Source organism: Triticum urartu, chromosome 3, assembly GCF_003073215.2.
Source record: "Triticum urartu cultivar G1812 chromosome 3, Tu2.1, whole genome shotgun sequence".
Classification (NCBI taxonomy): Eukaryota; Viridiplantae; Streptophyta; class Magnoliopsida; order Poales; family Poaceae; genus Triticum; species Triticum urartu.
In genome coordinates, this window is record NC_053024.1 from 99,575,011 (window position 1) to 99,597,533 (window position 22,523).

General features: G+C 47.6%; 3 protein-coding genes across 5 annotated transcripts; 2 read left to right on the top strand and 1 right to left on the bottom strand.

Moving 5' to 3' along the window:
- Positions 1–2,337: 2,337 nt before the first annotated feature.
- Positions 2,338–8,461, top strand: LOC125543106 (arginine--tRNA ligase, cytoplasmic-like). The gene is made up of 18 exons (XM_048706352.1): positions 2,338–2,495; positions 3,128–3,222; positions 3,785–3,918; positions 4,022–4,097; positions 4,182–4,283; positions 4,384–4,599; positions 4,685–4,765; positions 5,245–5,328; positions 5,419–5,523; positions 5,932–6,104; positions 6,286–6,370; positions 6,513–6,717; positions 6,825–6,894; positions 7,247–7,316; positions 7,449–7,538; positions 7,628–7,696; positions 7,944–8,042; positions 8,135–8,461. Exons 2-18 carry the CDS (start codon positions 3,151–3,153, stop codon positions 8,243–8,245), a joined length of 1,842 nt encoding a protein of 613 aa, XP_048562309.1. The 5' UTR covers positions 2,338–2,495; positions 3,128–3,150; the 3' UTR covers positions 8,246–8,461.
- A 192-nt stretch (positions 8,462–8,653) lies between these two features.
- Positions 8,654–11,673, top strand: LOC125543107 (B3 domain-containing protein Os03g0620400-like). Of its 2 annotated transcripts, XM_048706354.1 has the most exons (6): positions 8,654–8,883; positions 8,958–9,144; positions 9,543–9,670; positions 10,191–10,644; positions 10,771–10,994; positions 11,099–11,673. In XM_048706354.1, exons 1-6 carry the CDS (start codon positions 8,830–8,832, stop codon positions 11,420–11,422), a joined length of 1,371 nt encoding a protein of 456 aa, XP_048562311.1. In that variant the 5' UTR covers positions 8,654–8,829; the 3' UTR covers positions 11,423–11,673. The 2 variants fall into 2 exon arrangements, with proteins under 2 accessions (XP_048562311.1, XP_048562310.1); XM_048706353.1 differs by having other exon boundaries at positions 8,654–9,144.
- A 3,726-nt stretch (positions 11,674–15,399) lies between these two features.
- LOC125543105 (NF-X1-type zinc finger protein NFXL2) lies at positions 15,400–20,685 on the bottom strand. 2 transcript variants are annotated; one of them, XM_048706351.1, is made up of 13 exons: positions 19,411–20,685; positions 18,858–18,971; positions 18,724–18,779; positions 18,353–18,419; positions 17,994–18,086; positions 17,683–17,768; positions 17,425–17,587; positions 17,080–17,280; positions 16,748–16,938; positions 16,521–16,602; positions 16,108–16,314; positions 15,890–15,979; positions 15,400–15,804 (listed from the first exon to the last, which is right to left on the bottom strand). In XM_048706351.1, the coding sequence occupies exons 1-13, from the start codon at positions 20,602–20,604 to the stop codon at positions 15,649–15,651; spliced, it is 2,700 nt and encodes an 899-aa protein (XP_048562308.1). In that variant the 5' UTR covers positions 20,605–20,685; the 3' UTR covers positions 15,400–15,648. The 2 variants fall into 2 exon arrangements, with proteins under 2 accessions (XP_048562308.1, XP_048562307.1); XM_048706350.1 differs by having other exon boundaries at positions 15,890–16,012.
- Positions 20,686–22,523: the final 1,838 nt, after the last annotated feature.

Here is a 22,523-nt window from a genome sequence, read left to right on the forward strand (position 1 = left end):
CGGTGGAATGTGGAACTTATTTTGCAGGGTCGGACACTATCCTCGTATTCAAATTCTTCTGTGATGTATTCGGAGAAGGAACCCGCCTTGCAATGCCGAAGACAATACTGCGCGCCGGACTCATCGTCATTGAAGCCTGGTTCAGGGGCTACTGAGGGATTCCTGGATTAGGGGCTCTCCGGACAGCCGGACTATCTCCATTGGTCGGACTGTTAGACTATGAAGATACAAGATTGAAGACTTCGTCTCGTGTCCGGATGGGACTCTACTTGGCGTGGAAGGCAAGCTAGGCAGTACGGATATGGATATCTCCTCCTTTGTAACCAACCTTGTGTAACCCTAACCCTCTCCGGTGTCTATATAAACCGGAGGGTTTTAGTCCATAGGACAACAATCATAACATACAATCATACCATAGGCTAGCTTCTAGGGTTTAGCCTCTCTGATCTCGTGGTAGATCTACTCTTGTACTACCCATATCATCAATATTAATCAAGCAGGACATAGGGTTTTACCTCCATCAAGAGGGCCCGAACCTGGGTAAAACATTGTGTCCCCTGCCTCCTGTTACCATCCGGTCTAGACGCACAGTTCGGGATCCCCTACCCGAGATCCGCCGGTTTTGACACCAACATCAGCCATGATCAAACGGCCCATAATTCATCACTTCTCTCTCTCATCCTTCACAAAAACAGCTTCACAACATTGGTCATGTTTCAGAAACATCAGCAAAGTTGCAATTCGCCTCACGCATCCTTCCTTCGCAAAAACAACATCTCAATGTTGACCATGTTTCATAAATATCGGTGAAGTTGCAATTCAGCAAGCTTGAGACCCATGTCTTCGCAAAATTAGTGATGTTTCAAAAATGACGGCTCGCTGCATCTCCAGCTATTGCAACACAACACATGTTGCAGCACCGCCGGCGACCACCCACCTTGCAACATGGCCTATGTTGTGGAGCCTCTTTACAGATCCCTGCAACTGCCTCTTCCCAGCGGTGGCTGTCCTTGGGCAGCCTACTTGCACTTGCAACAACGTCATGGTTCGAAGCAGCGGGACCCAACGACGTGTCTTTGGCTGGTGGATGGTGGTTGCCATGGGAGGTTGCTGCCCTCCTATCAGAGCATGGCCAATGCATAGCTCCAAGGTGATGCCCCACATGCCATGTAGGATCAAATGTCAGAAAAAGTAGGTTCGGATGGAGCAGCGGGATCCTCTACAGGAGGCGGGTGCTTAAGGAAAAAAGTGTGGTCCGGTGCATAAAGCTGAAAAAGTTGAAGTGGAGACTAGCGAAGCATGTTTAGTGAGTCTTTATTTTTTATTCATTGATGTGGCCTACTAGTGGTAGCTTGTATTGGAGAGAAAAAATCAGCGTAGGTGCCTCAAGCTACTTTTTGTCATGTGACATCTCTATTCATATGCCAGCATTGTACATGCCCTTAATTAACCAACATGACAAAGAGATGAGGTTGATGATGAAAAAGAAACAAGGGAAGGAGAGAGGTTGGTGAAGAGATAAGGTTGAGGGGAGAGGCGATGGGTGTGGATACCAGAGGGGACATGTGTTGGGGAGGCGGATGATACTGATGAGTTTTTAGTTAAGTGATTTACGTGTGTGTCTGGTTCATGGGACGTGTGAAACTCGACTGGTCAGCCTGCAACACACTTTATGTTGCGCTTGGTTGTTTGCAACACGGTCAATATTGCAAACACATGTGTGGTGGGGAGAGTGTTGTGCATTGTATGATCAAGCACTTATGAAAATGGTCACATAGGCAGTCGACGCGCACGAACGATCGGTTGGTTCAGCAGAAGCATCTCTATTTTTTTTATTTCTTTTACATGTTAGATTGAATAGCACTATTATTTCCACGTTGTGAACCGTCACCCTCATGAGCTCCAACGCAGTCTGGCTCTACTTGAAAATTTGTGTCTATCCAGTTTGGGGCCAATTGAATCCCTTCCTGGATTGCAGTGAGTTCAACTTCGAGTTCAATTTAGGTCGCAACACCCTTCGATGATGCAGCGCTACTTACTCTTAACGAGCACATGTATGGTCTATACTGAAGCATAGCGTGCTATTTTTTTGCTCCAGGACAGTCAAGGTGAAGTTTCACCTGACTTGCGGCTTGGCGCTCAAGTTTTTATACTATTTAAAAGAATGTAACTTGGCGGTCAAGTTCAGTTAAGTCAAGAACGAGTGGCCCGAGACAACGATACAAGTCGTTCATCATCCGGTCTCATGTTCAATCTTGACCGTCAATTTTCCATCGGACGGGGTTGGCGCGAAGCACGCCTAACCTTCCTTCTATATACCACCCCCCAGACTCTAAGCTGACTAGTCAAACCAAAACCCCTCCGCAGCCCTGGAACCGGAACACCTCACGCTGGCACCGGCACATCGCGCTCGCCGCCGGCCGCCGCAGCACGTGGCCTCATCGATCGTCGCCGCCCTGTCTCGCGTCTCCTCCTCCTCCGATCTCCGCGAATCGGTCAGCCTCCCTCCTGAATCCCAGCTCACAATGTGTAGTTTCCGTTCGAGTTCGTGGCGTGCGGCATTCGAACTCGACGCGCACGCGTGATTGCCTGAACCAATTTAGTGCGGCCGGGAGAGCATGCGCGATCGAATTTGTGCGTTTACCTGGTTTTATTGTTGTGGGGTGGTAGGATCGCATTCGCATTCGGGCCTGTTGGGTGGGCGGGGATTGGTGTTGCTCGGTGGTCGGTGCACGGCGGGGGCGGGGAGGGTGCTCGGCTCGGGGCTGGGGACAGGATACTGCCTCTGGCCGCCCCGCCGGCTTCGGTCGCCGGGTCGCGTCGTGGCGTCATCCGCTGCCCCAGGAGAGTCGTGGTACGGCGGCGTGAGGAGTTTCGCGGCCGGCGAGGCGGAGTCCATGGCCATGGCCCGCCATGTGTTTGTCGATTTGCTCCGCCTCGCATTGTTCAGCGTGGTTTTGGTCGTTCGGTTCCTGCGCTTTAGAGATGCAGCTTGTATATCGCCCGTTGCACTTTGATTCTCTGCTCTGCTGACGTTGCAGAATTAACGGGGATTGATGAGATGTATGATTATTGATTGATGTATATTTTGTATCTGTTTGCCTAACTGTGCGGGCGGATTCTGCAGATCTCGTGTGATTAACTAGAGCTATGAGCATGGGTGGCGAGGCGGCATTCACTTCCTCTTCTACTCCCCATTCACAACCTCAGGAAACTGAAGCTGTAAGTACTGCTACCGTGCTACGCCTTAACTGCATTCTGTGTTCCATGCCTATCTAGAGTTCAGTCATCGATTTGCCTAACTTGTGACTGGATATGTTATTACTCCTCCCCTCTGTATTACAACCTACGTCATGATCACCAGTCATAATGCTGTGATATGTGCCATCACCAATCGTGGATGTGTTTATGAGGATGTTATTTGAATAAATAAAATGAAGTTTATCATGAGTAGGGTCTGGCCCAAATGCATAAAGTTTACGCAGCAGCTTCAATTCCATAAGAATATAAAGCTTACGTTTATGAGGAAAACTAGCTTATAGGTGATAAGTAAGTGTTTGCCTTGTTTTTCTCTTATTCCCATGTGTTATTTTTTCCCCTCAATTCATGTTATAAAATTTTCTTACATCTTCTATTACTGCCTAAATCTTAGATACCATATCTTCGATCTCTGTAGTCGTCACTAAAAATTATTATGTGGTTGCTGATTGTAGAGTTACTGTATGCATTTTCTGTCCTTAGGTAGTCGTTGGTGCTGACAATGCTTCTTCGCTTGCTTTGCTAGATTCAATGTAGAGTGGAGAGTGTTAAACGACACCTATCCAGATTGGTTGTGAAATCTCTCTGTGCAGTCGCAGCTGATTTTGATGTGGAGCCAATGCTCGAAGTCTCGAAATCAGGATTTAGTGACTACCAGTGGTATGTCGTTGTGCTACGTCTAGTCTACCATTTTACTATCTGAGTGTTTGATTAATGAGATGAGTCTCTACTGAACAAGAAATCATCTGTCAATCATGCGCAGCAACAACGCAATGAGCTTATTTCCACGTATAAGAGAATCTGCAACAAACCTCGGGAACCCCAATGCAGTTGGACAGGTAAAGCTTTCACAAGTGAATGTTTTCTTGAAGGAAATATTGTTTCATTTTCGTTCCTAATATCCAAACTAAACATATTTGCAGGCAATTGCAGACAACCTTCCTCCTTCCAGAATTGTTGAATCCACCTCTGTTGTTGGACCTGGATATGTTAACATAGTTCTATCCAGTGATTGGATCGCACAGGTCTGGTTGAGATGTTCTATAAATAGCCTTCGTTATTAACTTAATGTTACTGGTAAGTGCTAACACAAGCCCACCATACTAATGAGCCTCACAATTGCAGAGGATACAAGACATGCTTATCCATGGGATCGAATCATGGTCACCAATCTTGCCAGTTAAGAGGGTGGTGCTTGATTTTTCATCTCCTAATATTGCAAAGGAGATGCACGTTGGGCATATAAGATCAACCATAATTGGAGATACACTAGCTCGCATATTTGAGTTTGCGAATATTGAAGTTCTTCGTTGTAACCATGTGGGAGACTGGGGTACACAGGTACCAAATTCACGTGTACTGAGGTCTTAAAGATTGACACAGATGGAACTCATTATTTTACTAAATTTTTTTTATCTTTTTTCAGTTTGGAATGCTGATACAATTTCTGTTTGAGAAATTCCCAAATGGGGAGGAAGCTGCCAACCAGGCCATTGGGGATCTTCAGGTACGTGTTAATAGTACCAGAGCTTAGTAGTAATCTAATACTTTAACCGATGAAACTTAATCTAAGTATGCCAAGATTTTTCACAAGGTTATGTATCTGACCTTAAAAGATGATTTACCTCTAGCATCTTACTCTAATATTGAGTGTTTAACCTGCTTCCTTTCTCCAAATCTACAATTGCACTATTAGTGGTAGCACTGGTTGACATATGCCATTTTCTGTAACCCCTAAAGACTGAACCGGTGCATACAAATCTTGCTCTGAGCAATAGAAAATAATGATTATGGTCTGTTCTGCATATGTATATAGAGCATGCTACTGATATTTATCACAATGGTTGTACCTATTTCTTTCAAGTAATTTTCTTGTCTTACTAAATTTACGAATTCTGACAAAACTCTCATTGAATGAAAGCGAATGTTTTGCTATCATCTTCCTGATCCAGCAACATCTTGTTATGTTATGCATATATGCTACAGAGTTTTTACAGAGATGCCAAGAAAAAATTCGACGAGGATCCTGATTTTAAAGGCAGGGCTCAGCAAGCAGTAGTTCGCCTGCAGGTGTTGTTTTTCTTTCAATCCTTGTTGTTTGCTCAATTTATGACTTATGGCATGACTTATTCTCACCACTAAACAATAACTGAATTGTAGAGAGGGGAAGATAGATACCTAGCTGCCTGGAAAAGTATTTGTCAAATTAGCCGGAATGAGTTTGACTTGGTGTACAAACGCCTTAATGTGGAACTTGAAGAAAAGGTATTACTACTGTTCCCTGTTTGCCTACCAACAAATATTGGGAGAGAACTCCTGAATTTTTGACATACTATTGGAAGCTGAATTATTCTGGTGGTACGAACTAAGCTGTGGTTTCCCTAAAAATATAAGCATTGTGTTTTTGTTGCAATGGCATTGTGTTTACTAGTGCTGGAATGTTATGTTCAGTTACTACTGATAAATATACTGTTCAAACATATTTTGAAGTGGAATTTCAGAAATTATATTGAGTATCTACATTTTTTACCTTTGTTTGAATTTTTTGCCTTACTGAAACTACCAATGGCCTTGATCTCCAACCAAACTTCACCAACAAGAAGCAAATGATTATTCATAGTTTTATGTACTTTTTATGCGAAATCAAGCTAGCTAAATTGTTAATTTTCTCAGGGTGAGAGCTTTTACAATCCTTACATTCCTCGTGTTTTGGAGGAATTGACTGGCAAAGGCTTGATTACAGAAAGTAAAGGCGCTCGAGTTATAGAAGGCCGAAAGCCTCCTCTGATAGTGGTCAAGAGAGATGGAGGCTTCAACTATGCTTCTACAGACTTGGCTGCTCTTTGGTCAGTTACTAAAACATCAATTAACACATTGTTCCTTTTGTAACTTCTCGCCCTAAGACATAAATTCTTTTCCCGTATTTTTCAGAGAATATGAAACTAGTAGTGTTCAATATATGAGATGTAGGATCCCTATTGAACTGCTTAGCTTTTAAACTCATATGTGGTTCTTATCTTTATGAAGGTACCGGCTTAATGTGGAGATGGCAGAATGGATAATATATGTAACGGATGTAGGTCAGCAGCAACACTTCCATTCGGTTTTCAGTGTGAGTATCATATCCATTTTCTTTGTAGGATCTAGAAACAATATTTCAAATGCAGTCTTGGTCTACTAGTCGGTTCTTATCATATGAAGAGGACCAACTGAGATTCTGTGTGTCACAATACCTTTTGTGAAACTAATCATAGGCTGCTAGGATGGCTGGCTGGCTCCCAGATCAAAAAGAAGAGAAGTACCCGAAGGCAAGCCATGTTGGTTTTGGCTTTGTTCTTGGTGCAGACGGCTCACGTTTCCGGACCCGTTCCTCTGATGGAGCTGTTCGACTGGTAGATCTACTTGATGAGGCTAAATCCCAGAGCCTGGCACAACTTATCAAACGTCTCACTGAAAATGGTAATTGATGTTTTGATTTATTTATTTATTTGGTGGGGGGGGGGGGGTACCACTGTTCATAAAAAATGAACTCTCACCATGCCTGCAATTGTGACGATTTTTTTCAGGTCAAATTGCTAAATGGACGGATGAGGAGCTGGATAAAACTTCAGAGGCTATAGGATATGGTGCTGTTAAGTGAGTTTACATTCTCTTTCTATCATCTTTATTGGAGAGAAACACTTTAAAACTATAAAAGGGTCATTTTATCTCATATATTCTGTTCCATGAATCAAACTTTCAAAGCATTAAAGTTCTATTCTGTTGTATGACTGCTCGTACTCACTAGCCTGTGCATCTAAGCATTAGAGTTCTATTATATGACTGCTCGTGCCTATTTTACGTGCACCCGCATGTATTAGAACTTGGATGCATGCGTGAAATTTACAACTTATAAAGACTTATTTACTTTTCCTTATGGTGGATGTTTAACTGCACATAGTTCAAGCGTTCTGATGATGCTTCATTTTCTACAATTTCTTTAATTCAGGTATGCAGATCTTAAAAACAATCGGCTGACGGACTACAAATTTAGCTACGAACAAATGCTAAGTGACAAGGTACTCTAGCATCCATGTACTAACTAGTTATGTATGATTATTTTTTCTCGGTGTATTTTGGTCCCGAAGTACTCTTTTTAAGCTACCCAAGTAGAGTGTATTATGAAGTTCTAACCGTGATGCAATGAGCAGGGAAATACCGCTGTGTACCTTCAGTATGCACACGCCCGTATCTGTTCCATCATCCAGAAATCTAACAAGGATGTCGAAGAGTTGAAAATGGTGAGCATCTTGTCATACTTGTAACCCATACACCGTCTGTAGCATCGCATGATTGCTGATGGTTGTTACTTTCCTTCCTTTGGATTCAGACTGAATTTATTACTCTCGGCCATCCTGACGAGCGTTCCTTAGGATTGCATCTCATCCAATTTGCAGAGGTACATGCTTTTGATTATTCATTCATTGAAGCTGTTTAACAAGGTCTTAGATCCACTTGCTTGATTGTAATTGAAAATTCTGCCTGCGGCAGCAAAGAATTTTTAGCCTGAAAATTATCCAGGATGAAATCTCCATGGGATGCGTTTGATAAACAAGACCTACTGCTTCAGTAGAGCACCATCCTTTTATGTGTACATATATATAATATACTGTGTCGTTAACTCTGGCTATACTGCAATGTTTAAGGTTGTCGAGCAGATCTGTGACGACCTGTCGCCCCATCGCCTTTGTGACTACCTGTACACCCTATCTGAAAGATTCTCACAATTTTACACCAACTGCCAGGTACGGTACTAATCTGCTTGCCAAACCAAATATTTCTCTATCTGATCGTGTCATGCTTAACTACCTTTCTCTTTGTACCATGATTCTGGCAGGTGGTCGGGTCACCGGAGGAAACGAGCCGCCTGCTGCTGTGCCAAGCGACGGCCATCGTCATGCGGCAGTGCTTCCACCTGTTAGGCATAACACCAGTGCACAAGCTATAGAAGTTGATCGATGCTCTAGTTACTACCTCATCTCCGGGCTTAGCAAATCCTTACTGAACTCTGTAACATGACAGTTTTAGTGGACGGGATCTTGTAAATATCAGTATGTCGTCCATGCCACAGTTTGTGGGAGATCATAATAGCTCACAAGTATGTCTGTCTTTACTACATCAGCAACATCATAATAGCAAGGCTGTGGGATTTTATTGTTTGAAACTTTGGTGTGTTCTGGATATATATTAGTTAAGGGCAATACAAATGTGCATGAGTTTTCTGGGCATTTTTGCGTTTGTGCACCATATTAAAACTTGTTCAACTTACTGAGCAAGTGGTTGCAGTTAAGTTGGAGGCTCAGTTGCTTCATGCACTCCAGTGCTATGCAGTATGCACACACTGAGTGACTGGACATAACTCTGGCTCTGCAGCAGCGACCCTGGTGCAGAGGCATCTTGGCAAAGCTACAGGTGGCTCTTCTGTTTGCATATGTTGCGATAAAATAACATTGCATTTATTTTTTCAAGGCTTTTCATCTCAATCTAGCACAGGATATCATTACTGCTGTATCTTAGACTTGCCAGTGCTTCATGATCAGCAGAGAATATCATGACAGATTTCTGCAGATTCCCTGTCAGCCCAAGGTAACTTCATGTACTGCCAATACCTGCATATATTGTACTGTCTCTTCATGAAGCTCCTTTCAATGCCTTTTCAGGGCAGACATGATTACCGGCATCTCTCTTTTTGGTGTCTTCTTTTGGTCCGGCAAAGATGCTTCATGGTGCACAAAAATGTACTAAAACTATCACTGCTTTATCAGGCCGCTTGTGTACATATATGTATCGGCGGCCCTGAGTCTTCTTCACTGAATCACCATTTCCTCCTGGAGCTGCTTTGCCAAGGTAAGGTGTCTAAGACTTCAGAGTAGCTAGCTATTCACTTTAATTCTGCGATTTCTCTGGTTTGGGATATGAGTGCATGAACAATCTTTGCTTGTTTTGATTTTCGTTTGACTCTCCCAGTTTTGCACTGGGTTGCTCTGCTAGATTCGGGCCTTCTCTTTCTTCGGTTGCAGCTTTCCTGTGTTATTTGCACTTTCAGTAGAAAGATTGTGTCCATGTTTTTAGTTTTGAAGGTAGGAACTTGCAATAAGAGGGGCACATACTATCTTTATTACAAACTGTCATAACAAGAAAAAGATCTGCACTCTCTATGAAGGAGAGATTACCGTTATGCTGATGTGTAGAGTTTGATTTACTACTTTGTTGAATGTGCAACTGACATAAGCTGCACATTTCAGTTCACATGGCTGGACTAGCTTCCCAGGTGAAGAGATACTGTGACTGTTACAAGAGATATGCGGGCCATTTGGATGGAAAGATGAGGTGTTTCCGCGGGCGCATGACTGCTAATTTTAGACATGGCATGGTAAGCCCACTATAATTTGTAGTAGTTTCTCAAGTGTGCCCAGACATCTTCTCCTTCTTTAGAATGTTTTGCATGTAGGATTGGTTGGAATTTGTAATGGATAGTTGCTTACAGGTTAGACAAAAATGATCCTAGTGCGGTTGGTGTTAAACAGACACACAAGTGAATAGGTTCTGAACATCACTGCTAGTGAGCAAAATATGTGGTTTAAACTTCAGGGTTCAAGGTCAGCAGTAAATCCTGTAAGGCTGGGAAATTGTAGCAAAAGAAATTGTAAACACCAGATAACACTTAATACTATCTGTTCTAATTTCTAAACCAATCATGTGATGTGTCATTCCGGTTAATACCACTACATGTTCTCCGTTTATCAACCCATTTCTGGACTAATCCATATATATCGCATACTAGTAGTTTTTACAGTGCATGCACATCGTATTTTCTGTTGCTCTCCTTGTTGTAGGAAACTCAACTAGGAAATTGCTGTGCTTGCCTACACCAATTAATATGTTTATTACAGGTTATACCGTACAAGTTCATCGACCATTTCGGAGGAAATATCTCAAGGACCATCGAACTGGAATCCCGTAATGGCAGCATGTACACCATTGAAGTCTCCAAGCTTATGAATGAAACGGTCCTCCGGCAGCATGGATGGGAGGCATTTGTCGATGCGCATGGCGTCGAGGAGAACGACTCGTTGCTGTTTCGCCACATTGAGAAGTCGCGTTTCGAGGTCCTGGTGCTCGACTCCGATGACTGTGAGAAAGTGCTTCCCTCTGCTGGCATCAAAGTTGCTTCTTGTAATGTTCAAGAAAGCTGCAGCATGGATTATATTGATATATCAAGCAGCTCGGGTGATGATACCACAAGGTCGCCAGGGAGCCAACGATTTGCTGCGTGTGAAAGAGGCGACTCGAGCCATCCAAGAAAAACTGCTCTAAAAAACGACTCCTCGTCTGAGGAGGATTCAGGTTGCATTGTGTTATTGTTTTGTGCGTTAGCACTACTTTCTGAACTATGTATCCACAACACATTTCGTATCTTAGATTTTGTTTATTGCCGTGGTTTTAACTAACTGTTGAGTTACTTCTGTACAGGAGAAGACACTGATGCTGCTGAGGAACATTCTGAACATGAATTATCTTTTGAGCTAGATGATATACGTCAGACACCTTGTGCAGGGCGCGCCTATGTCTTGTCTCGGTGTGGTCATCTGTCTGGAGCTCAGGAGGAGAGAGTAACTAGGTTTCTCCAGGATGTTCGAGCTGAGACTCCGGTGTTCGTGGCCATCATGAAAATGAGCACACAGAATCGCACTATTGTAAGTTTTGATCTGCCTTTTTTTCTTGAAGCTTATAGTCTTGAAATGCTGAACTTTTAATGTTTGATCCACCACTGATACCGCGCCTCTGTCTTGAAAATCAGGTGATCCCCAAGCTGTTTGCAGAGGAGCACTTCCCGCGTGAGAGCCAGAACCTGACGCTGCAGCGCCCGGGCAAGAGCAAGAAATGGCACCCGTGGTTTTCCATCAGGAAGGATCGATGTGGGCACGTCCTCACCGGGTCTCGCTGGGTAGGCTTCCTCCGTGACAATGGTGTGCAGGAGGGAGATCTCTGCGTCTTCCAACCAGTGCAGGGCACTGGCACCAGGAGCAAATTCACAGTCCATCTGCTTCACGAGTCCTTGGGTGCAAGTGGAAGTACTGGTCCGAAGAAAAGAGTAGGATGCTGTTATGGCCGGCCGGCTTAGGCCCGCAAGTTATCTTAGTTTTTATTTTCAGATTAGGCAAGTTATCTTAGACAAGTTATTTTAGGTTGAATCTTCTACAAGTTATCTAGGATATAAATATAGGTTGTAAGACTTTTTTTGAAGGCAAGCAATAAGAAGAATATTATCTCCTATTGCCCGGCTCCCTGAGGAGCCGGAACCCTAGCCGCCAACAGCCCTAGCCGCCGCCCTTCTCCTAGCCGCGACGACGCCCTGCCGCCGGCGCGCCCGATCCTCGCCACGTCTTCCTCCATCCTTCCCTTACCACTTACGCCCTAGACCTGGTAGAGTACTTGATCCTACCAATTTGGTATCAGGTAACCGGGTTTCGACCATGTCTCCGCCAATTCCACCGCCACCACCACCGCTGCCCGCCAACTCCTCCACCACCGCCGCCTCTGCGCCGGGCGTCACGGCCTCGCTCTCGGCGGGCACCACTGCGTCGCTCTCAGCGCCGGTCCTAACGGCACCCGGCACCACGTCGGGCCAAGGGCAGCCACAGGCCCCCGTCCAACACTCGCCGCCGCCATCACCTTCCCTGCAGCCGCAACAGTTCACGCCGGAGGCCATGGCGGGCGTCCTCAACGACCTCGTCACCGCGGTTCAAGGGATCCGCCTCTACCTGGCAGGTCCGTACGGGCCGCCCCCACCACTCCATCCAGCCATGGCCGCGGGTCAGCAGGCGCTTCCGTGGTACTCGGCACCGGGGGCCATCACCGGACTTCATCCAGCCATGGCCGCGGGTCAGCAGGCGCTTCCGTGGTACTCGGCACCAGGGGCCATCACCGGACTTCATCCAGCCATGGCCGCGGGTCAGCAGGCGCTTCCGTGGTACTCGGCACCGGGGGCCGTCACCGGAGGCTACCCAGCGCTCCCCGCCCCAGCGGCCGCACCGCCGCCTTGGGCGCAGTGGCCGCCGCAGATCGCGCCGGCAGCCCCGCCACTTCTCGCCACCACGGGGCCGCAGTGGCCCACCTGGACCGCGCCGGCCCGCCGTCCTCCGTCGCGCCCTACCTTCCAGCGGCCTCGGAGCAGGGTCCTCCACCGGCCCCGCCCAGCCCTAACCTGGGCACCGGCGCCTCGGAGCAGGGCCAGACCCAGCAGCTTCTTCCGGCGTCACCGCCGGCCCCCACGCCGCAGGCGCCGGTGCAGCTCCACCAGGCGCCGCCGCCATCGACAGTACTACCACCCGCACCTAGGGCTACGGGTCGGCCCCTGCACCAGGTGCAGTTTCCACCGTCACCATCGCCGATCCCCGCTTGGGCGACCGGCTCGTCTTCGGGGCCGGTCTACTCCACGGCGCCGGAACACCCGACGCCCTCCCTGCGGTTTGATCACCCCTCCAGCTCGGCTAACTACGCCCCGGCGCTTCCCGACCCAGCATACGCGCCGGCGGCAACTACGGCCGCCCCCGGGCACGGCGGGCCGACACCCCCTCGCTTCGCCAAACTGGACTTCGCCACCTACGAGGGCACGGAGGACCCCCTCAACTGGCTCAACCAGTGCGAGCAGTTCTTTCGAGGGCAGCGGACGCTCGCTTCGGATCGCACCTGGCTCGCGTCCTATCATCTTCGAGGCGCAGCGCAGACCTGGTACTACGCCCTCGAGCAGGACGAGGGCGGCATGCCACCATGGGAGCGCTTCCGGGAGCTCTGTCTCCTCCGGTTCGGGCCTCCTATCCGCGGGAGCCGACTGGCGGCCCTCGGCCGCTTACCTTTCACATCCACGGTGCGGGACTACGCCGACCGCTTCCAGGCCCTGGCGTGCCACGCGCCGGGCGTCTCCGCCACTCAGCGCGCCGAGTTATTTGTGGGCGGTCTACCGGACCATATCCGCATGGACGTGGAGCTTCGGGGACCCCAGGATCTCCAGTCGGCCATGTATTACGCCCGCGCGTTCAAGTGCCGCGCGGTGGCCATCCAGCAGGAATCACCATCCCAGACTACTGGGTCACTACCCGGACCGGATTCCGCGCAGGGTCGGCCTGTGCAGGCTTCTGCGGCACCCCTCGCCGCGACCGCGGGGCGCCCGTTCCGCCGGCTCACCCCAGCTGAGATACTCGAGCGTCGCCGCCAAGGGTTGTGCTTCAACTGCGACGAACCCTACAAGCCCGGCCACGCCTGCCCGCGACTCTTCTACCTGGAGGTGGCAGACTACATTCCGGAGGACGTCGTCGCCGCTGACCTGGCCGCCCCAGATGTCGAGAAGGTGTTTGACGCTGGTTGATTACCTCGAAGAGTTCAAGCAAGCGCTTCCCCACCTTGCAGCTCGAGGACGAGCTGTTTGTGCAGGCGGGGAGAAGTGTTATGGCCGGCCGGCTTAGGCCCGCAAGTTATCTTAGTTTTTATTTTCAGATTAGGCAAGTTATCTTAGGCAAGTTATCTTAGGTTGATTCTTCTACAAGTTATCTAGGATATAAATATAGGTTGTAAGACTCTTTTTGAAGGCAAGCAATAAGAAGAATATTATCTCCTATTGCCCGGCTTCCTGAGGAGCCGGAACCCTAGCCGCCAACAGCCCTAGCCGCCGCCCTTCTTCTAGCCGCGACGGCGCCCTGCCGCCGGCGCGCCCGATCCTCGCCACGTCTCCCTCCATCCTTCCCTTACCACCTACGCCCTAGACCTGGTAGAGTACTTGATCCTACCAGATGCACTACTACTCACGGTAACACAAGGGTGAACTCGGGTGCCCCTGAAAGAGCGACCACTGCTCATGGTCATGGTGCAACAACAATGGCAAAGGCGGCGCCACCCACCCCAACAACCCTCCGTGTCAACAAGCAGCACGATGATGGTAGCACATCCAGATGCCCTGTCCTTACTAGTAGACTAGAGATATTTTGTTCATTTGAAATTCCTCTTCTGTCTAAGTCATGTTGAAATTTTGTTCAGGGTGCAACCATGGTCGTCAGACTCAGAGAGCACGGCAGCTACCAAAGCCGGCGCGTCCCTACGTGTTGTCATCCACCGCACGCCTGACTGAGGAGCGGGAGAGGGAGGTGGACCGGACAGCCCGCGCCATCGGGTCTCGGGTTCCCGCCTACGTGTCGGTGATGAACAGGAGCAGCGTCGGCGTGGGCAACAGGATCTACAACGTAGTAAGTCGCAAGTGAAGCTGTCATTATGATCAGGTGACAGGTGTGGTACTAGTACATCTTTGTTGTTGCTTACTTCCTTTGAATGGGTGGCTTGGCAGACCATTTCCGGGGCATATGCTGCCGAGTACCTTCCACCCGGGGAGCGGGTCGCCGTGACGCTCGTGAGGAGGAAGAAGCAGTGGGAGGTCGAGATGCGGGCGAGCACCCCTGGCGGCGGCGGGCGGACGCTGGCGCATGGCTGGCGCGGTTTCGCCCGCGACAACCGGCTGCGGGTGCAGGACGTGTGCCTGTTCCAGCCCATGGAGAAGAACCGCAGGAGCCTTGCCATGGCGGTCCACATCATCCGTCACTGTCGCAAGCGAAAGCAGTAGTTTCTCTTCTGTTTCAGCACACGAGGTCGATTTGCCGCTGGTAGCTCTTCTGCTTGTATTGTGTGTGCTTTTGGTGGTCTTGTGCTAGTCTGAAAACTTTGTTGGGTTAGCGGCAAGCGGAAGCAGTAGTCTCTCTTCTGTTTTAGCGCACGAGGTCGATTTGCCGCTGGTAGTAGCTCTTCTGCTTGCATTGTGCGAGCTTTTGGTGATCTTGTGGTACTAGTCTGAAAACTTTGTTGGGGTAGTAGTATGCATGTCTGGCACTATGGCTAGTGGCTGCTCTCCAGAACCTGTGTTTATGAATTATGATGACTAACCAGCTGTCTGCTGTGCAATTTACCAAGAGGCCTTCTAGCAACTCAGAGCTAATGTTAGGCTGGGTTTGTCACCTGTGGACCATTGCAAGTAGTAACTGAGGTCAATGCAGATGTAAATGGGCTTAGGGCGTTTCTGCATTTCCAAAACTTCTCAACAAGAGATGCAGTCACAAGTTAGAAAAAATTGCGGACCCACCCATATATTAGACAGACATCATTTGTGCATTTACAGCAACTCGACACCATAATTCAGACACAATACAACAGTCAACTTCGTTTTGATACGAGGGAGCCAAAGAATAGCATCCTTCACCTAAATGTCTCCAAAACTGGACCGCGGCGTCAAAAGGTTGTTCATTGATCCACGCCTCAAAAACTGATAACTGGGGGCACAACAAGAGTCGATCTACAGTTCTGTACTTTTCACAGCCTTCCAGCCCTCAGAAGCCTTTCCCTGGCCTTCTGCTCTTCCATTTCGTTCATCCAATCCGAAATCTGGTAGACGCCTTTCCAAATAACTAGTCCCAGCACCACCAATCCAGCTAATGCAATTATCACCACGAGATACCACTTGATTTGCTGAAAATTTTGTAAGTGTATTGTAAGGAGAAGACACTTAGCAAACCTAATAAATACCTAAACATCGCGTCTGTATTTCACACACCTGCCACATTGAAACCTGAACGGGCTCCTGTGCTCCACGGTCACGCTTCTTCCTGCGTTTGGGCACGTTTGCGACTTCTGCAGCAGGGCTCTGCATGGCAATTGCAGAATATGAGCACTCATTCTGTAACCACAAAGTCCAACAGTTTGGTGGTAAAACTTGCAGACAAAAACAGTGTGTTCAATACAAAGTTTGGCTACGACGGTAGGATCTGGTACCTTAGTCTCGTGAACTTTTCGGAGATGCAACTCCGCAGCTGAAACATTCACCTTTTTCACGCAATCTCCACCGCATGCAAGTAGGCCGACTCCAAATTGACCTTTAGGTACTTCTTTTGGATCACGACCAGATCGACGATACTCCTTGAGAACATCTTGACATACCCACTCTTTTTTCAGGGTGTTGCATGCACAACGCACATTAACCTTCATAGATATCAAACACGCAGACGAATAAATACAGATAAAAAAAGTTAAGCCTGAAGTTGCAGGATTAAAACTTGCTTTAACTTTGCAATGAAGCAACATATACGAAAACTTCTCAACTAAAGTTTCATCAGCTAACAGATCGAGCACCTGATAACTTGCTGGTTACAGATATTTCAAACAAAATAAATATGCCAATGCCATACCTTTTTCATGCACTGATCCACTGACGGGCATTGACCAGGGTGACATATTTCTGAGCACAGATGGGGACAATTTGGTAGTTTCCTGCACGATGCCATAAATACCAGATCCAAGAACTCAGTACTATGAAATCATAAATTCAATTACATAAATTTTAGTAATTGTGCAGCATGTTTTTGTGCGAGCATTCATAACAGAAATAAGTAGAAACCGGGAATTGGTAACTGACCTGTGACACGGGCCACTGCAGGACCTTGCTTTCAGCTGTTGCTTGGCATTTAAGTTGTTATAGTACACACACTCGAAAGCATGTGTCATAGCACCACAATGGCATGATTTTTTAACAAGGACTTTGCAAGGTAGACAATCGCTTAGGTGACACCGCAAAGGGCAAGGATGTGAACAAGGAGGATCCCTGGCCTGGCAGAAGCATTAAGACTAAACATCATGCACCAAGCTTAAAAGAAAGATCCAGAGCTCAACTAGCCATTTCACATTTAAGTTTATAAACAGAACGACCAAACTGAAGGTATTGCAAAGCGAAACAAAAAAAGAACTGACCCTTTGACAACGAAGATTGCATCTTTCACAAGGCTCGGCAAGAGTGTTATTTCTACTGAGAGATAATATGGTATCAGCCTTACGTTGATCCGATGGAATCTCTAACACATGGCAATCCTTTGTGCAATAATGGTTACCACAGTGGAGAAGGTTTCCACATAAATTCTGACAGGGAAATTGCCTGCTTTTGGAGCAAGGTATCTGCAAAAACACGAAAAAAAAGAAAGTGTATGTTATAATCAGGTGTACAAGCAAGCACATGTGAGGCATGCTCAAATGTGCAAGAGAGGGAGGGAAGGAGGGAGGTAAATTGACCAAAAGATGACCATGTTGCTCAAAACTTACTGCACGTTCTTGGCCTAGATGCTCTCCAAAACATGGCACCAAGACTACTTCTTGGCATGGTGGGCATGGAGTTCCAGGTGTACATTCTATATGCTTTTCCATTTTCTTTTTCATTGGTTTAACTGTGAACTCAGGGTTCGGTGGAGGAATAGAGCCATGACACCTGGGAAGTGTTAAGATTGTTAGACATCAGAGGACACTGTAGTTCGTGGTATACTGCTGCAATTACACACTCAGCATATAAATTAAACACTAAACCTTTCTTTACACTTGTGGCCACAAGAAAGTTCTTCCCCACAGATCAGTTTGCAAGGTGGACAGGCTCCATAGTGGCATTTATGGGGCTAAAGGAAGGAGATCAAAATGTCAAGTAAATTCTGAGGACCAATTTATAATAGCCAAAGTAATTAAACACTCAGGAATGACATGCAACTAAATTCACAAGAACAAACTTTGAACAACAACAATGTGACAAATACCCTTGCAGTGGCAATCAACAATAAAATTTATCAAGAGATTATCATTAATGAGCAATGAGAATGTTACAGAAAAGAGGTGGAACAGTTTACCCGGCAATCAAGCTTGTGTCTGCAAAGACGATCTATATTGCATCTTTTTGAGCATTTGGGAGGCTTCTGATTCTTCTCGGTCCCACAAGGAACCTACAAGAGAATTATGCATTCAAATCTACGAAGGAAACTTAGCAACTAGTGGGTCAGGAGACACACTGATGAGGAACTTGTACTGTATAATGAAACTGGACCAAGAATTAACATTTATGGAAGTGCACAAGATCGTGTAAAAATGATTTGATTGCAATGCAGCTGTTGCGTGATAATTATGTGTCCTAATCATCTAAGCAACATAGGACCGAATATAACTCATACAACAAAATGAACAACAGAATTAAGAGTCTACCAATTTCAACCTCAAAGTATGTTTTCCCACAGAAGCATGAGATGGTCTTCATCAAAGGACAAGGTGAACAAGCGCCTCTGCAAACAAAATGAACAAAATATTACTAGAAAAGTAGGATTTCAGTTCATACAAATGAACCAAGATTACAGCTTCAAAACTACAGACACGGGTTTTCCATCCAAAAAAGAAATGGGACTGTTCCAGATCAAAACAACACGACATATTTTGAGTTCTTGACATCTGTTGTGTGGCACTTCTGGTATTTTAACATGGTCTTTTAGTTCAAAATGAGAGCACATACATGTATGCCTGTAGCAATGCAAGTAGAACTAAACAATAGCAAATGACAAGCCAAAGATGCACAGTTGATTAGGGCAATACCTGTGGCATGGAGAGAGACACTTATGGTTTCCACATCTGAGCCTCCTATCACAAGTCTACAAGCATTGATCTTTTTAGTGCTTGAAACTTGAAATGAGCCAAAATCATGAAAAGAGAAGAAAAAAAAGATGTACCTCTGCGCAGGGTGGGCAATCCCCAACACAACAACGTCGCTTACAAGCGTGGCGTCCACAGGCACGTAAACGCTGACATTTCCTTTCGCAGGTCAAGTCTTGGTGGCAAGGAAGCTGATACAATGCATCACAAGAATTGGGGAATTTAGCCATTTGCTGTCTGATAAGCAATATCATAGAAATATATACCTAACAAGCTGTAGCATTACTACTGGACCAGATTAAGGAGAAAGAAAAATAACCAATTGCTACTTATTGTTACTCTGTCTTTTAGGTAGTATGAATTGCAAGGGGTAACGTTGGACTCAAAAATCAATCTGAATCACATGAGCATTCAGGCATTCTATGTTTGTCCACTAACTACTAAGAACTATCTAAAAGTAGATTTAAACAACTGGTCTTTACATGCAGCAATTGCTTACAGATACCATCCTGCCAATCAGGTGCAACTAGTTTAGTGTTGTTAACTGCTTGCAAGTGCTTGAATATCTGTTTTGCTTACTCCTTGCAAGTTTAAAGATTATGATCACAAACATGTTTTGTAGATATGTACCTCCTTCTTCAAAACCCCACAGCGGCAGGACTTTTTTATCACAAGCCGGCAGGTCACGTCACACGGGCCACGATGGCACCGCTCGGGGCACTTGTGCCGTCCGCACCCAAGCACCTTCTCACAAGTTGATCCACATGTCGCAGCCTCCACATCACACTCCAGCCTTGGATAATCCTTCTTGCCACAAGGGCAAGTCCGCTGCCCACGAAGCGGGCATTCCCCGCATTTTCCACCATGGCATCCCCTCTCACACCTATGCTTCCCACACTCTAGCATCCCACTACACTCCCTCTTACACTGGAAAACTCTTTCAGAGCACAGCCTCTCCACCATTGTCTCTCCACACTCACATTTGTGATTCCCCCGCACAGCACACGGTGGGCATGGCCCATCATGGCAATCCACCGGACAACGGTGGAGTTCACAGCTAAGGCGTTTATTGCATTTACCCTTACAAGAATAGCGCTGATGTGCACAGCGCCGGGGCTCACGGTGCGCCCCGCAGAAGCACCGGGCGTTAGGAACAACAGCCGGGCATGGAGGACATGGCCCAGGGTGGCAAAGCAGGAGGCAGGTGTGCTCGCAGCCGGAGTCGGGATTTGAATTGAGGCGGCGGCCGCAGACATCACCGCAGGAGTGGGGGAGGATCCAGGGGTCCGCGGGAGGGTCTTCGGTCTTGGAGCAGAAGCAGTGGTAGGAGGTGGGGGTCTGGGATTTGGGGTAGGCGACGCGGCACTTGGGGCAGCCCCAGGTGGGGGAAGGAGCGGCGGAGGCTGACTGGTGTGCCCATGACTGGATGCAGGGGAGGTGGAGAAGGGCAAAGCATGAGGCGGAGCAGGACCAGACGGGATCCGAGGGGCGGATGGGGTCCAAGCAGATCAGGCACGGCGGTGATCGGCGGCGCGCGGCGGAGTTGAGAAAGATGCCGACTTTCGAGAGGTCGGCGCCATTTCCGGCGACGGAGAGGTAGGTGGAGAGGACGGACGCAGTCGCCGGGTCGCAGGCGCTGAGATCGGTCTCTTCCCCGGAGGAGGAGTAGGACGAGGGGTCAGAATCGGAGACGTGGCTAGGGTTCGGCGGCGGGGGCGCGGGTGCAGTTAAGGGTGCTGGTTTACGGGTGGTGGCGGTAGCAGTAGTGAAAGGAGCTGGTTTCCTCGAAGAGGATGCGGCGGCCGCCGCATAGGAGGACGGCATCGCCGGCGTTTAGGTGGTCGCTGGAGATAGGTGGTGCGCGCGAGATTTGTGAGGGAGGGGAACGCAGCTTTTGCAGTTAGGTCCAAGACACTTCGTACTCCATTATAAGTACGTACGTATATATTTTGTGTGTAAGAAATGATACCTCTATAATTTGACCGAGAACCTTTTTAAATTGTTTGGATTGCTTACTATGTAACCTAGTTGAGTTACGCATTGAATAGGAAAAATGTTTAGAGCATTTCTAGCGGATCCCGTAAACCGAATCGTCTAACAAAATAACCGCCGGTTTACGGGCCGGATGCGGTTTTGCCGGTCGGAATAGATCCCGTATATTCGCCTATCCTGGATATTTTTTTCGCGATCCTGCAAACCTTGGCCCAATTTCGCCATATATACGAGAATTGCTTCATTTTTGCCGGATCCTCTTTCTGTTCTCATGAACCAACTTTCGGTTGCTTCCGCTCCCGCCTCCTACGCGGCCGCCTCCTCAAATTTCGCATCCGACCTCATCGTCCGGCCTCGCGGCGTCGGGAACCACCCAGATGGAGTACCCACAGCCGTCGGGTGCCACATTATGCGTCGCCGCCGCCTTCAACGCCGCAGCTCCGTCCTCCCACGCCGCCCGCGGTAGCTTGTGTCGGCGCCGCCCCAACTCCTTCCACTACCGCCATGAAGAGGAAGCAGCAGGGGAACCATCTCGTCCAAGGGGGCGCAGCCGATGCGACACCATCCTCTTTCAGCCCCGCTTCAGTTCCTCACGTTAAGGCCGCGGGCGGGAGGAAGAACACCTCCTCCACCGGCCCGGCCGGTGCGCGAGCAAAGCCCCCCGAGGAAGGAGGCGATTGTAGCAAGGGGTCGGGCTCCTCCCTGCCTCTAGCCGGCCACGACCTTCCCATTCATGGTGACTCCACCGGTCACGCCTACCACGTGTTCAATGAAACATCTGGGAGGTACAAATTTTTTGTTTTGCTTGATTTGCTCCGGTGATCTTTCCTTCGCCCGTTTGGAACACTTGTTTGAGCTTTGCGCGTTAATTTTTGTAGCCAAAGTGTGCCATCCACATATACTGAGATATTAGCCGAGAGTGCGATGGATTTGAGTGCCCCCTTAACGATTTCGACATGCCTCATGTGGAGGTCGAGGCGGAGGTGGATCAAGCGAATGACGATGAAGATCGAGGAGGCCAACTACGATGCTAGGGTGGGGAGGACTGGCAACTACAGAGTGACGGAGGATTTGTGCTTGATTCAAGCATGGGAGAGTGTCTCACTTGACGCCGTAGTCGGCAAGGATCAAAGCGTTGGAAATTATTGGCAAAGGATCAAGGAAAAATACCACCAAATCATGTCGTTCCCTTCTGGCCGGACCTTGAAGTCACTTCAAGGTAGTTGGGACATCATCAACAAAGCTTGTGGCCGTTGAAGTGGGTGCTTGAAGCAAGTGCGGAATGTACCTCCAAGTGACGTCACTATTGATGAGTATGTGAGTCCTATCTTCATCTTGTTGGCTTTGGCCAAGTTATGAAGAGTTTGAACTCATACTTGTCTCAATGTCTATGTGTAGGATCGCATTGCCAATGAATATTTCTAGGAAACCGTAGGCCAGTCATCCACTCTTCATCATTAGCATCATGAACTCCTCAAACTACGGTAATCACCCGAAAGAATCCCAACTATTGTCACATTGGGGTATGCGGATCATAACTCGTAATAGGTGTCTACAACTTGCAAGATAGGATTAAAAACACAAATATAGTCATGAAAACATAATAGGTTTAGATCTGAAATCATGGCACTCGGGCCCTAGTGACAAGCATTAAGCATAGCAAAGTCATAGCAACATCAATCTCAGAACACAGTGGATACTAGGGATCAAACCCTAAAAAAACTAACTCGATTACATGATAAATCTCATCC

Excerpts from the sequence above, each read along its gene's own strand:
- LOC125543106 (XM_048706352.1), top strand. The coding sequence starts at position 3,151 with ATGAGCATGGGTGGCGAGGCGGCATTCACTTCCTCTTCTACTCCCCAT. Across the intron at positions 4,284-4,383 it reads CCAGTGATTGGATCGCACAG|AGGATACAAGACATGCTTAT; the intron begins GTCTGGTTGAGA and ends TCACAATTGCAG. Across the intron at positions 7,697-7,943 it reads ATCTCATCCAATTTGCAGAG|GTTGTCGAGCAGATCTGTGA; the intron begins GTACATGCTTTT and ends GCAATGTTTAAG.
- LOC125543107 (XM_048706353.1), top strand. The coding sequence starts at position 8,892 with ATGTACTGCCAATACCTGCATATATTGTACTGTCTCTTCATGAAGCTC. Across the intron at positions 10,645-10,770 it reads CTCGTCTGAGGAGGATTCAG|GAGAAGACACTGATGCTGCT; the intron begins GTTGCATTGTGT and ends ACTTCTGTACAG. Across the intron at positions 10,995-11,098 it reads GCACACAGAATCGCACTATT|GTGATCCCCAAGCTGTTTGC; the intron begins GTAAGTTTTGAT and ends CTTGAAAATCAG.
- LOC125543105 (XM_048706350.1), bottom strand. The coding sequence starts at position 20,604 with ATGCCGTCCTCCTATGCGGCGGCCGCCGCATCCTCTTCGAGGAAACCA. Across the intron at positions 17,281-17,424 it reads ATCTAGGCCAAGAACGTGCA|ATACCTTGCTCCAAAAGCAG; the intron begins GTAAGTTTTGAG and ends GTGTTTTTGCAG. Across the intron at positions 16,939-17,079 it reads GCAATCTTCGTTGTCAAAGG|GCCAGGGATCCTCCTTGTTC; the intron begins GTCAGTTCTTTT and ends TGCTTCTGCCAG.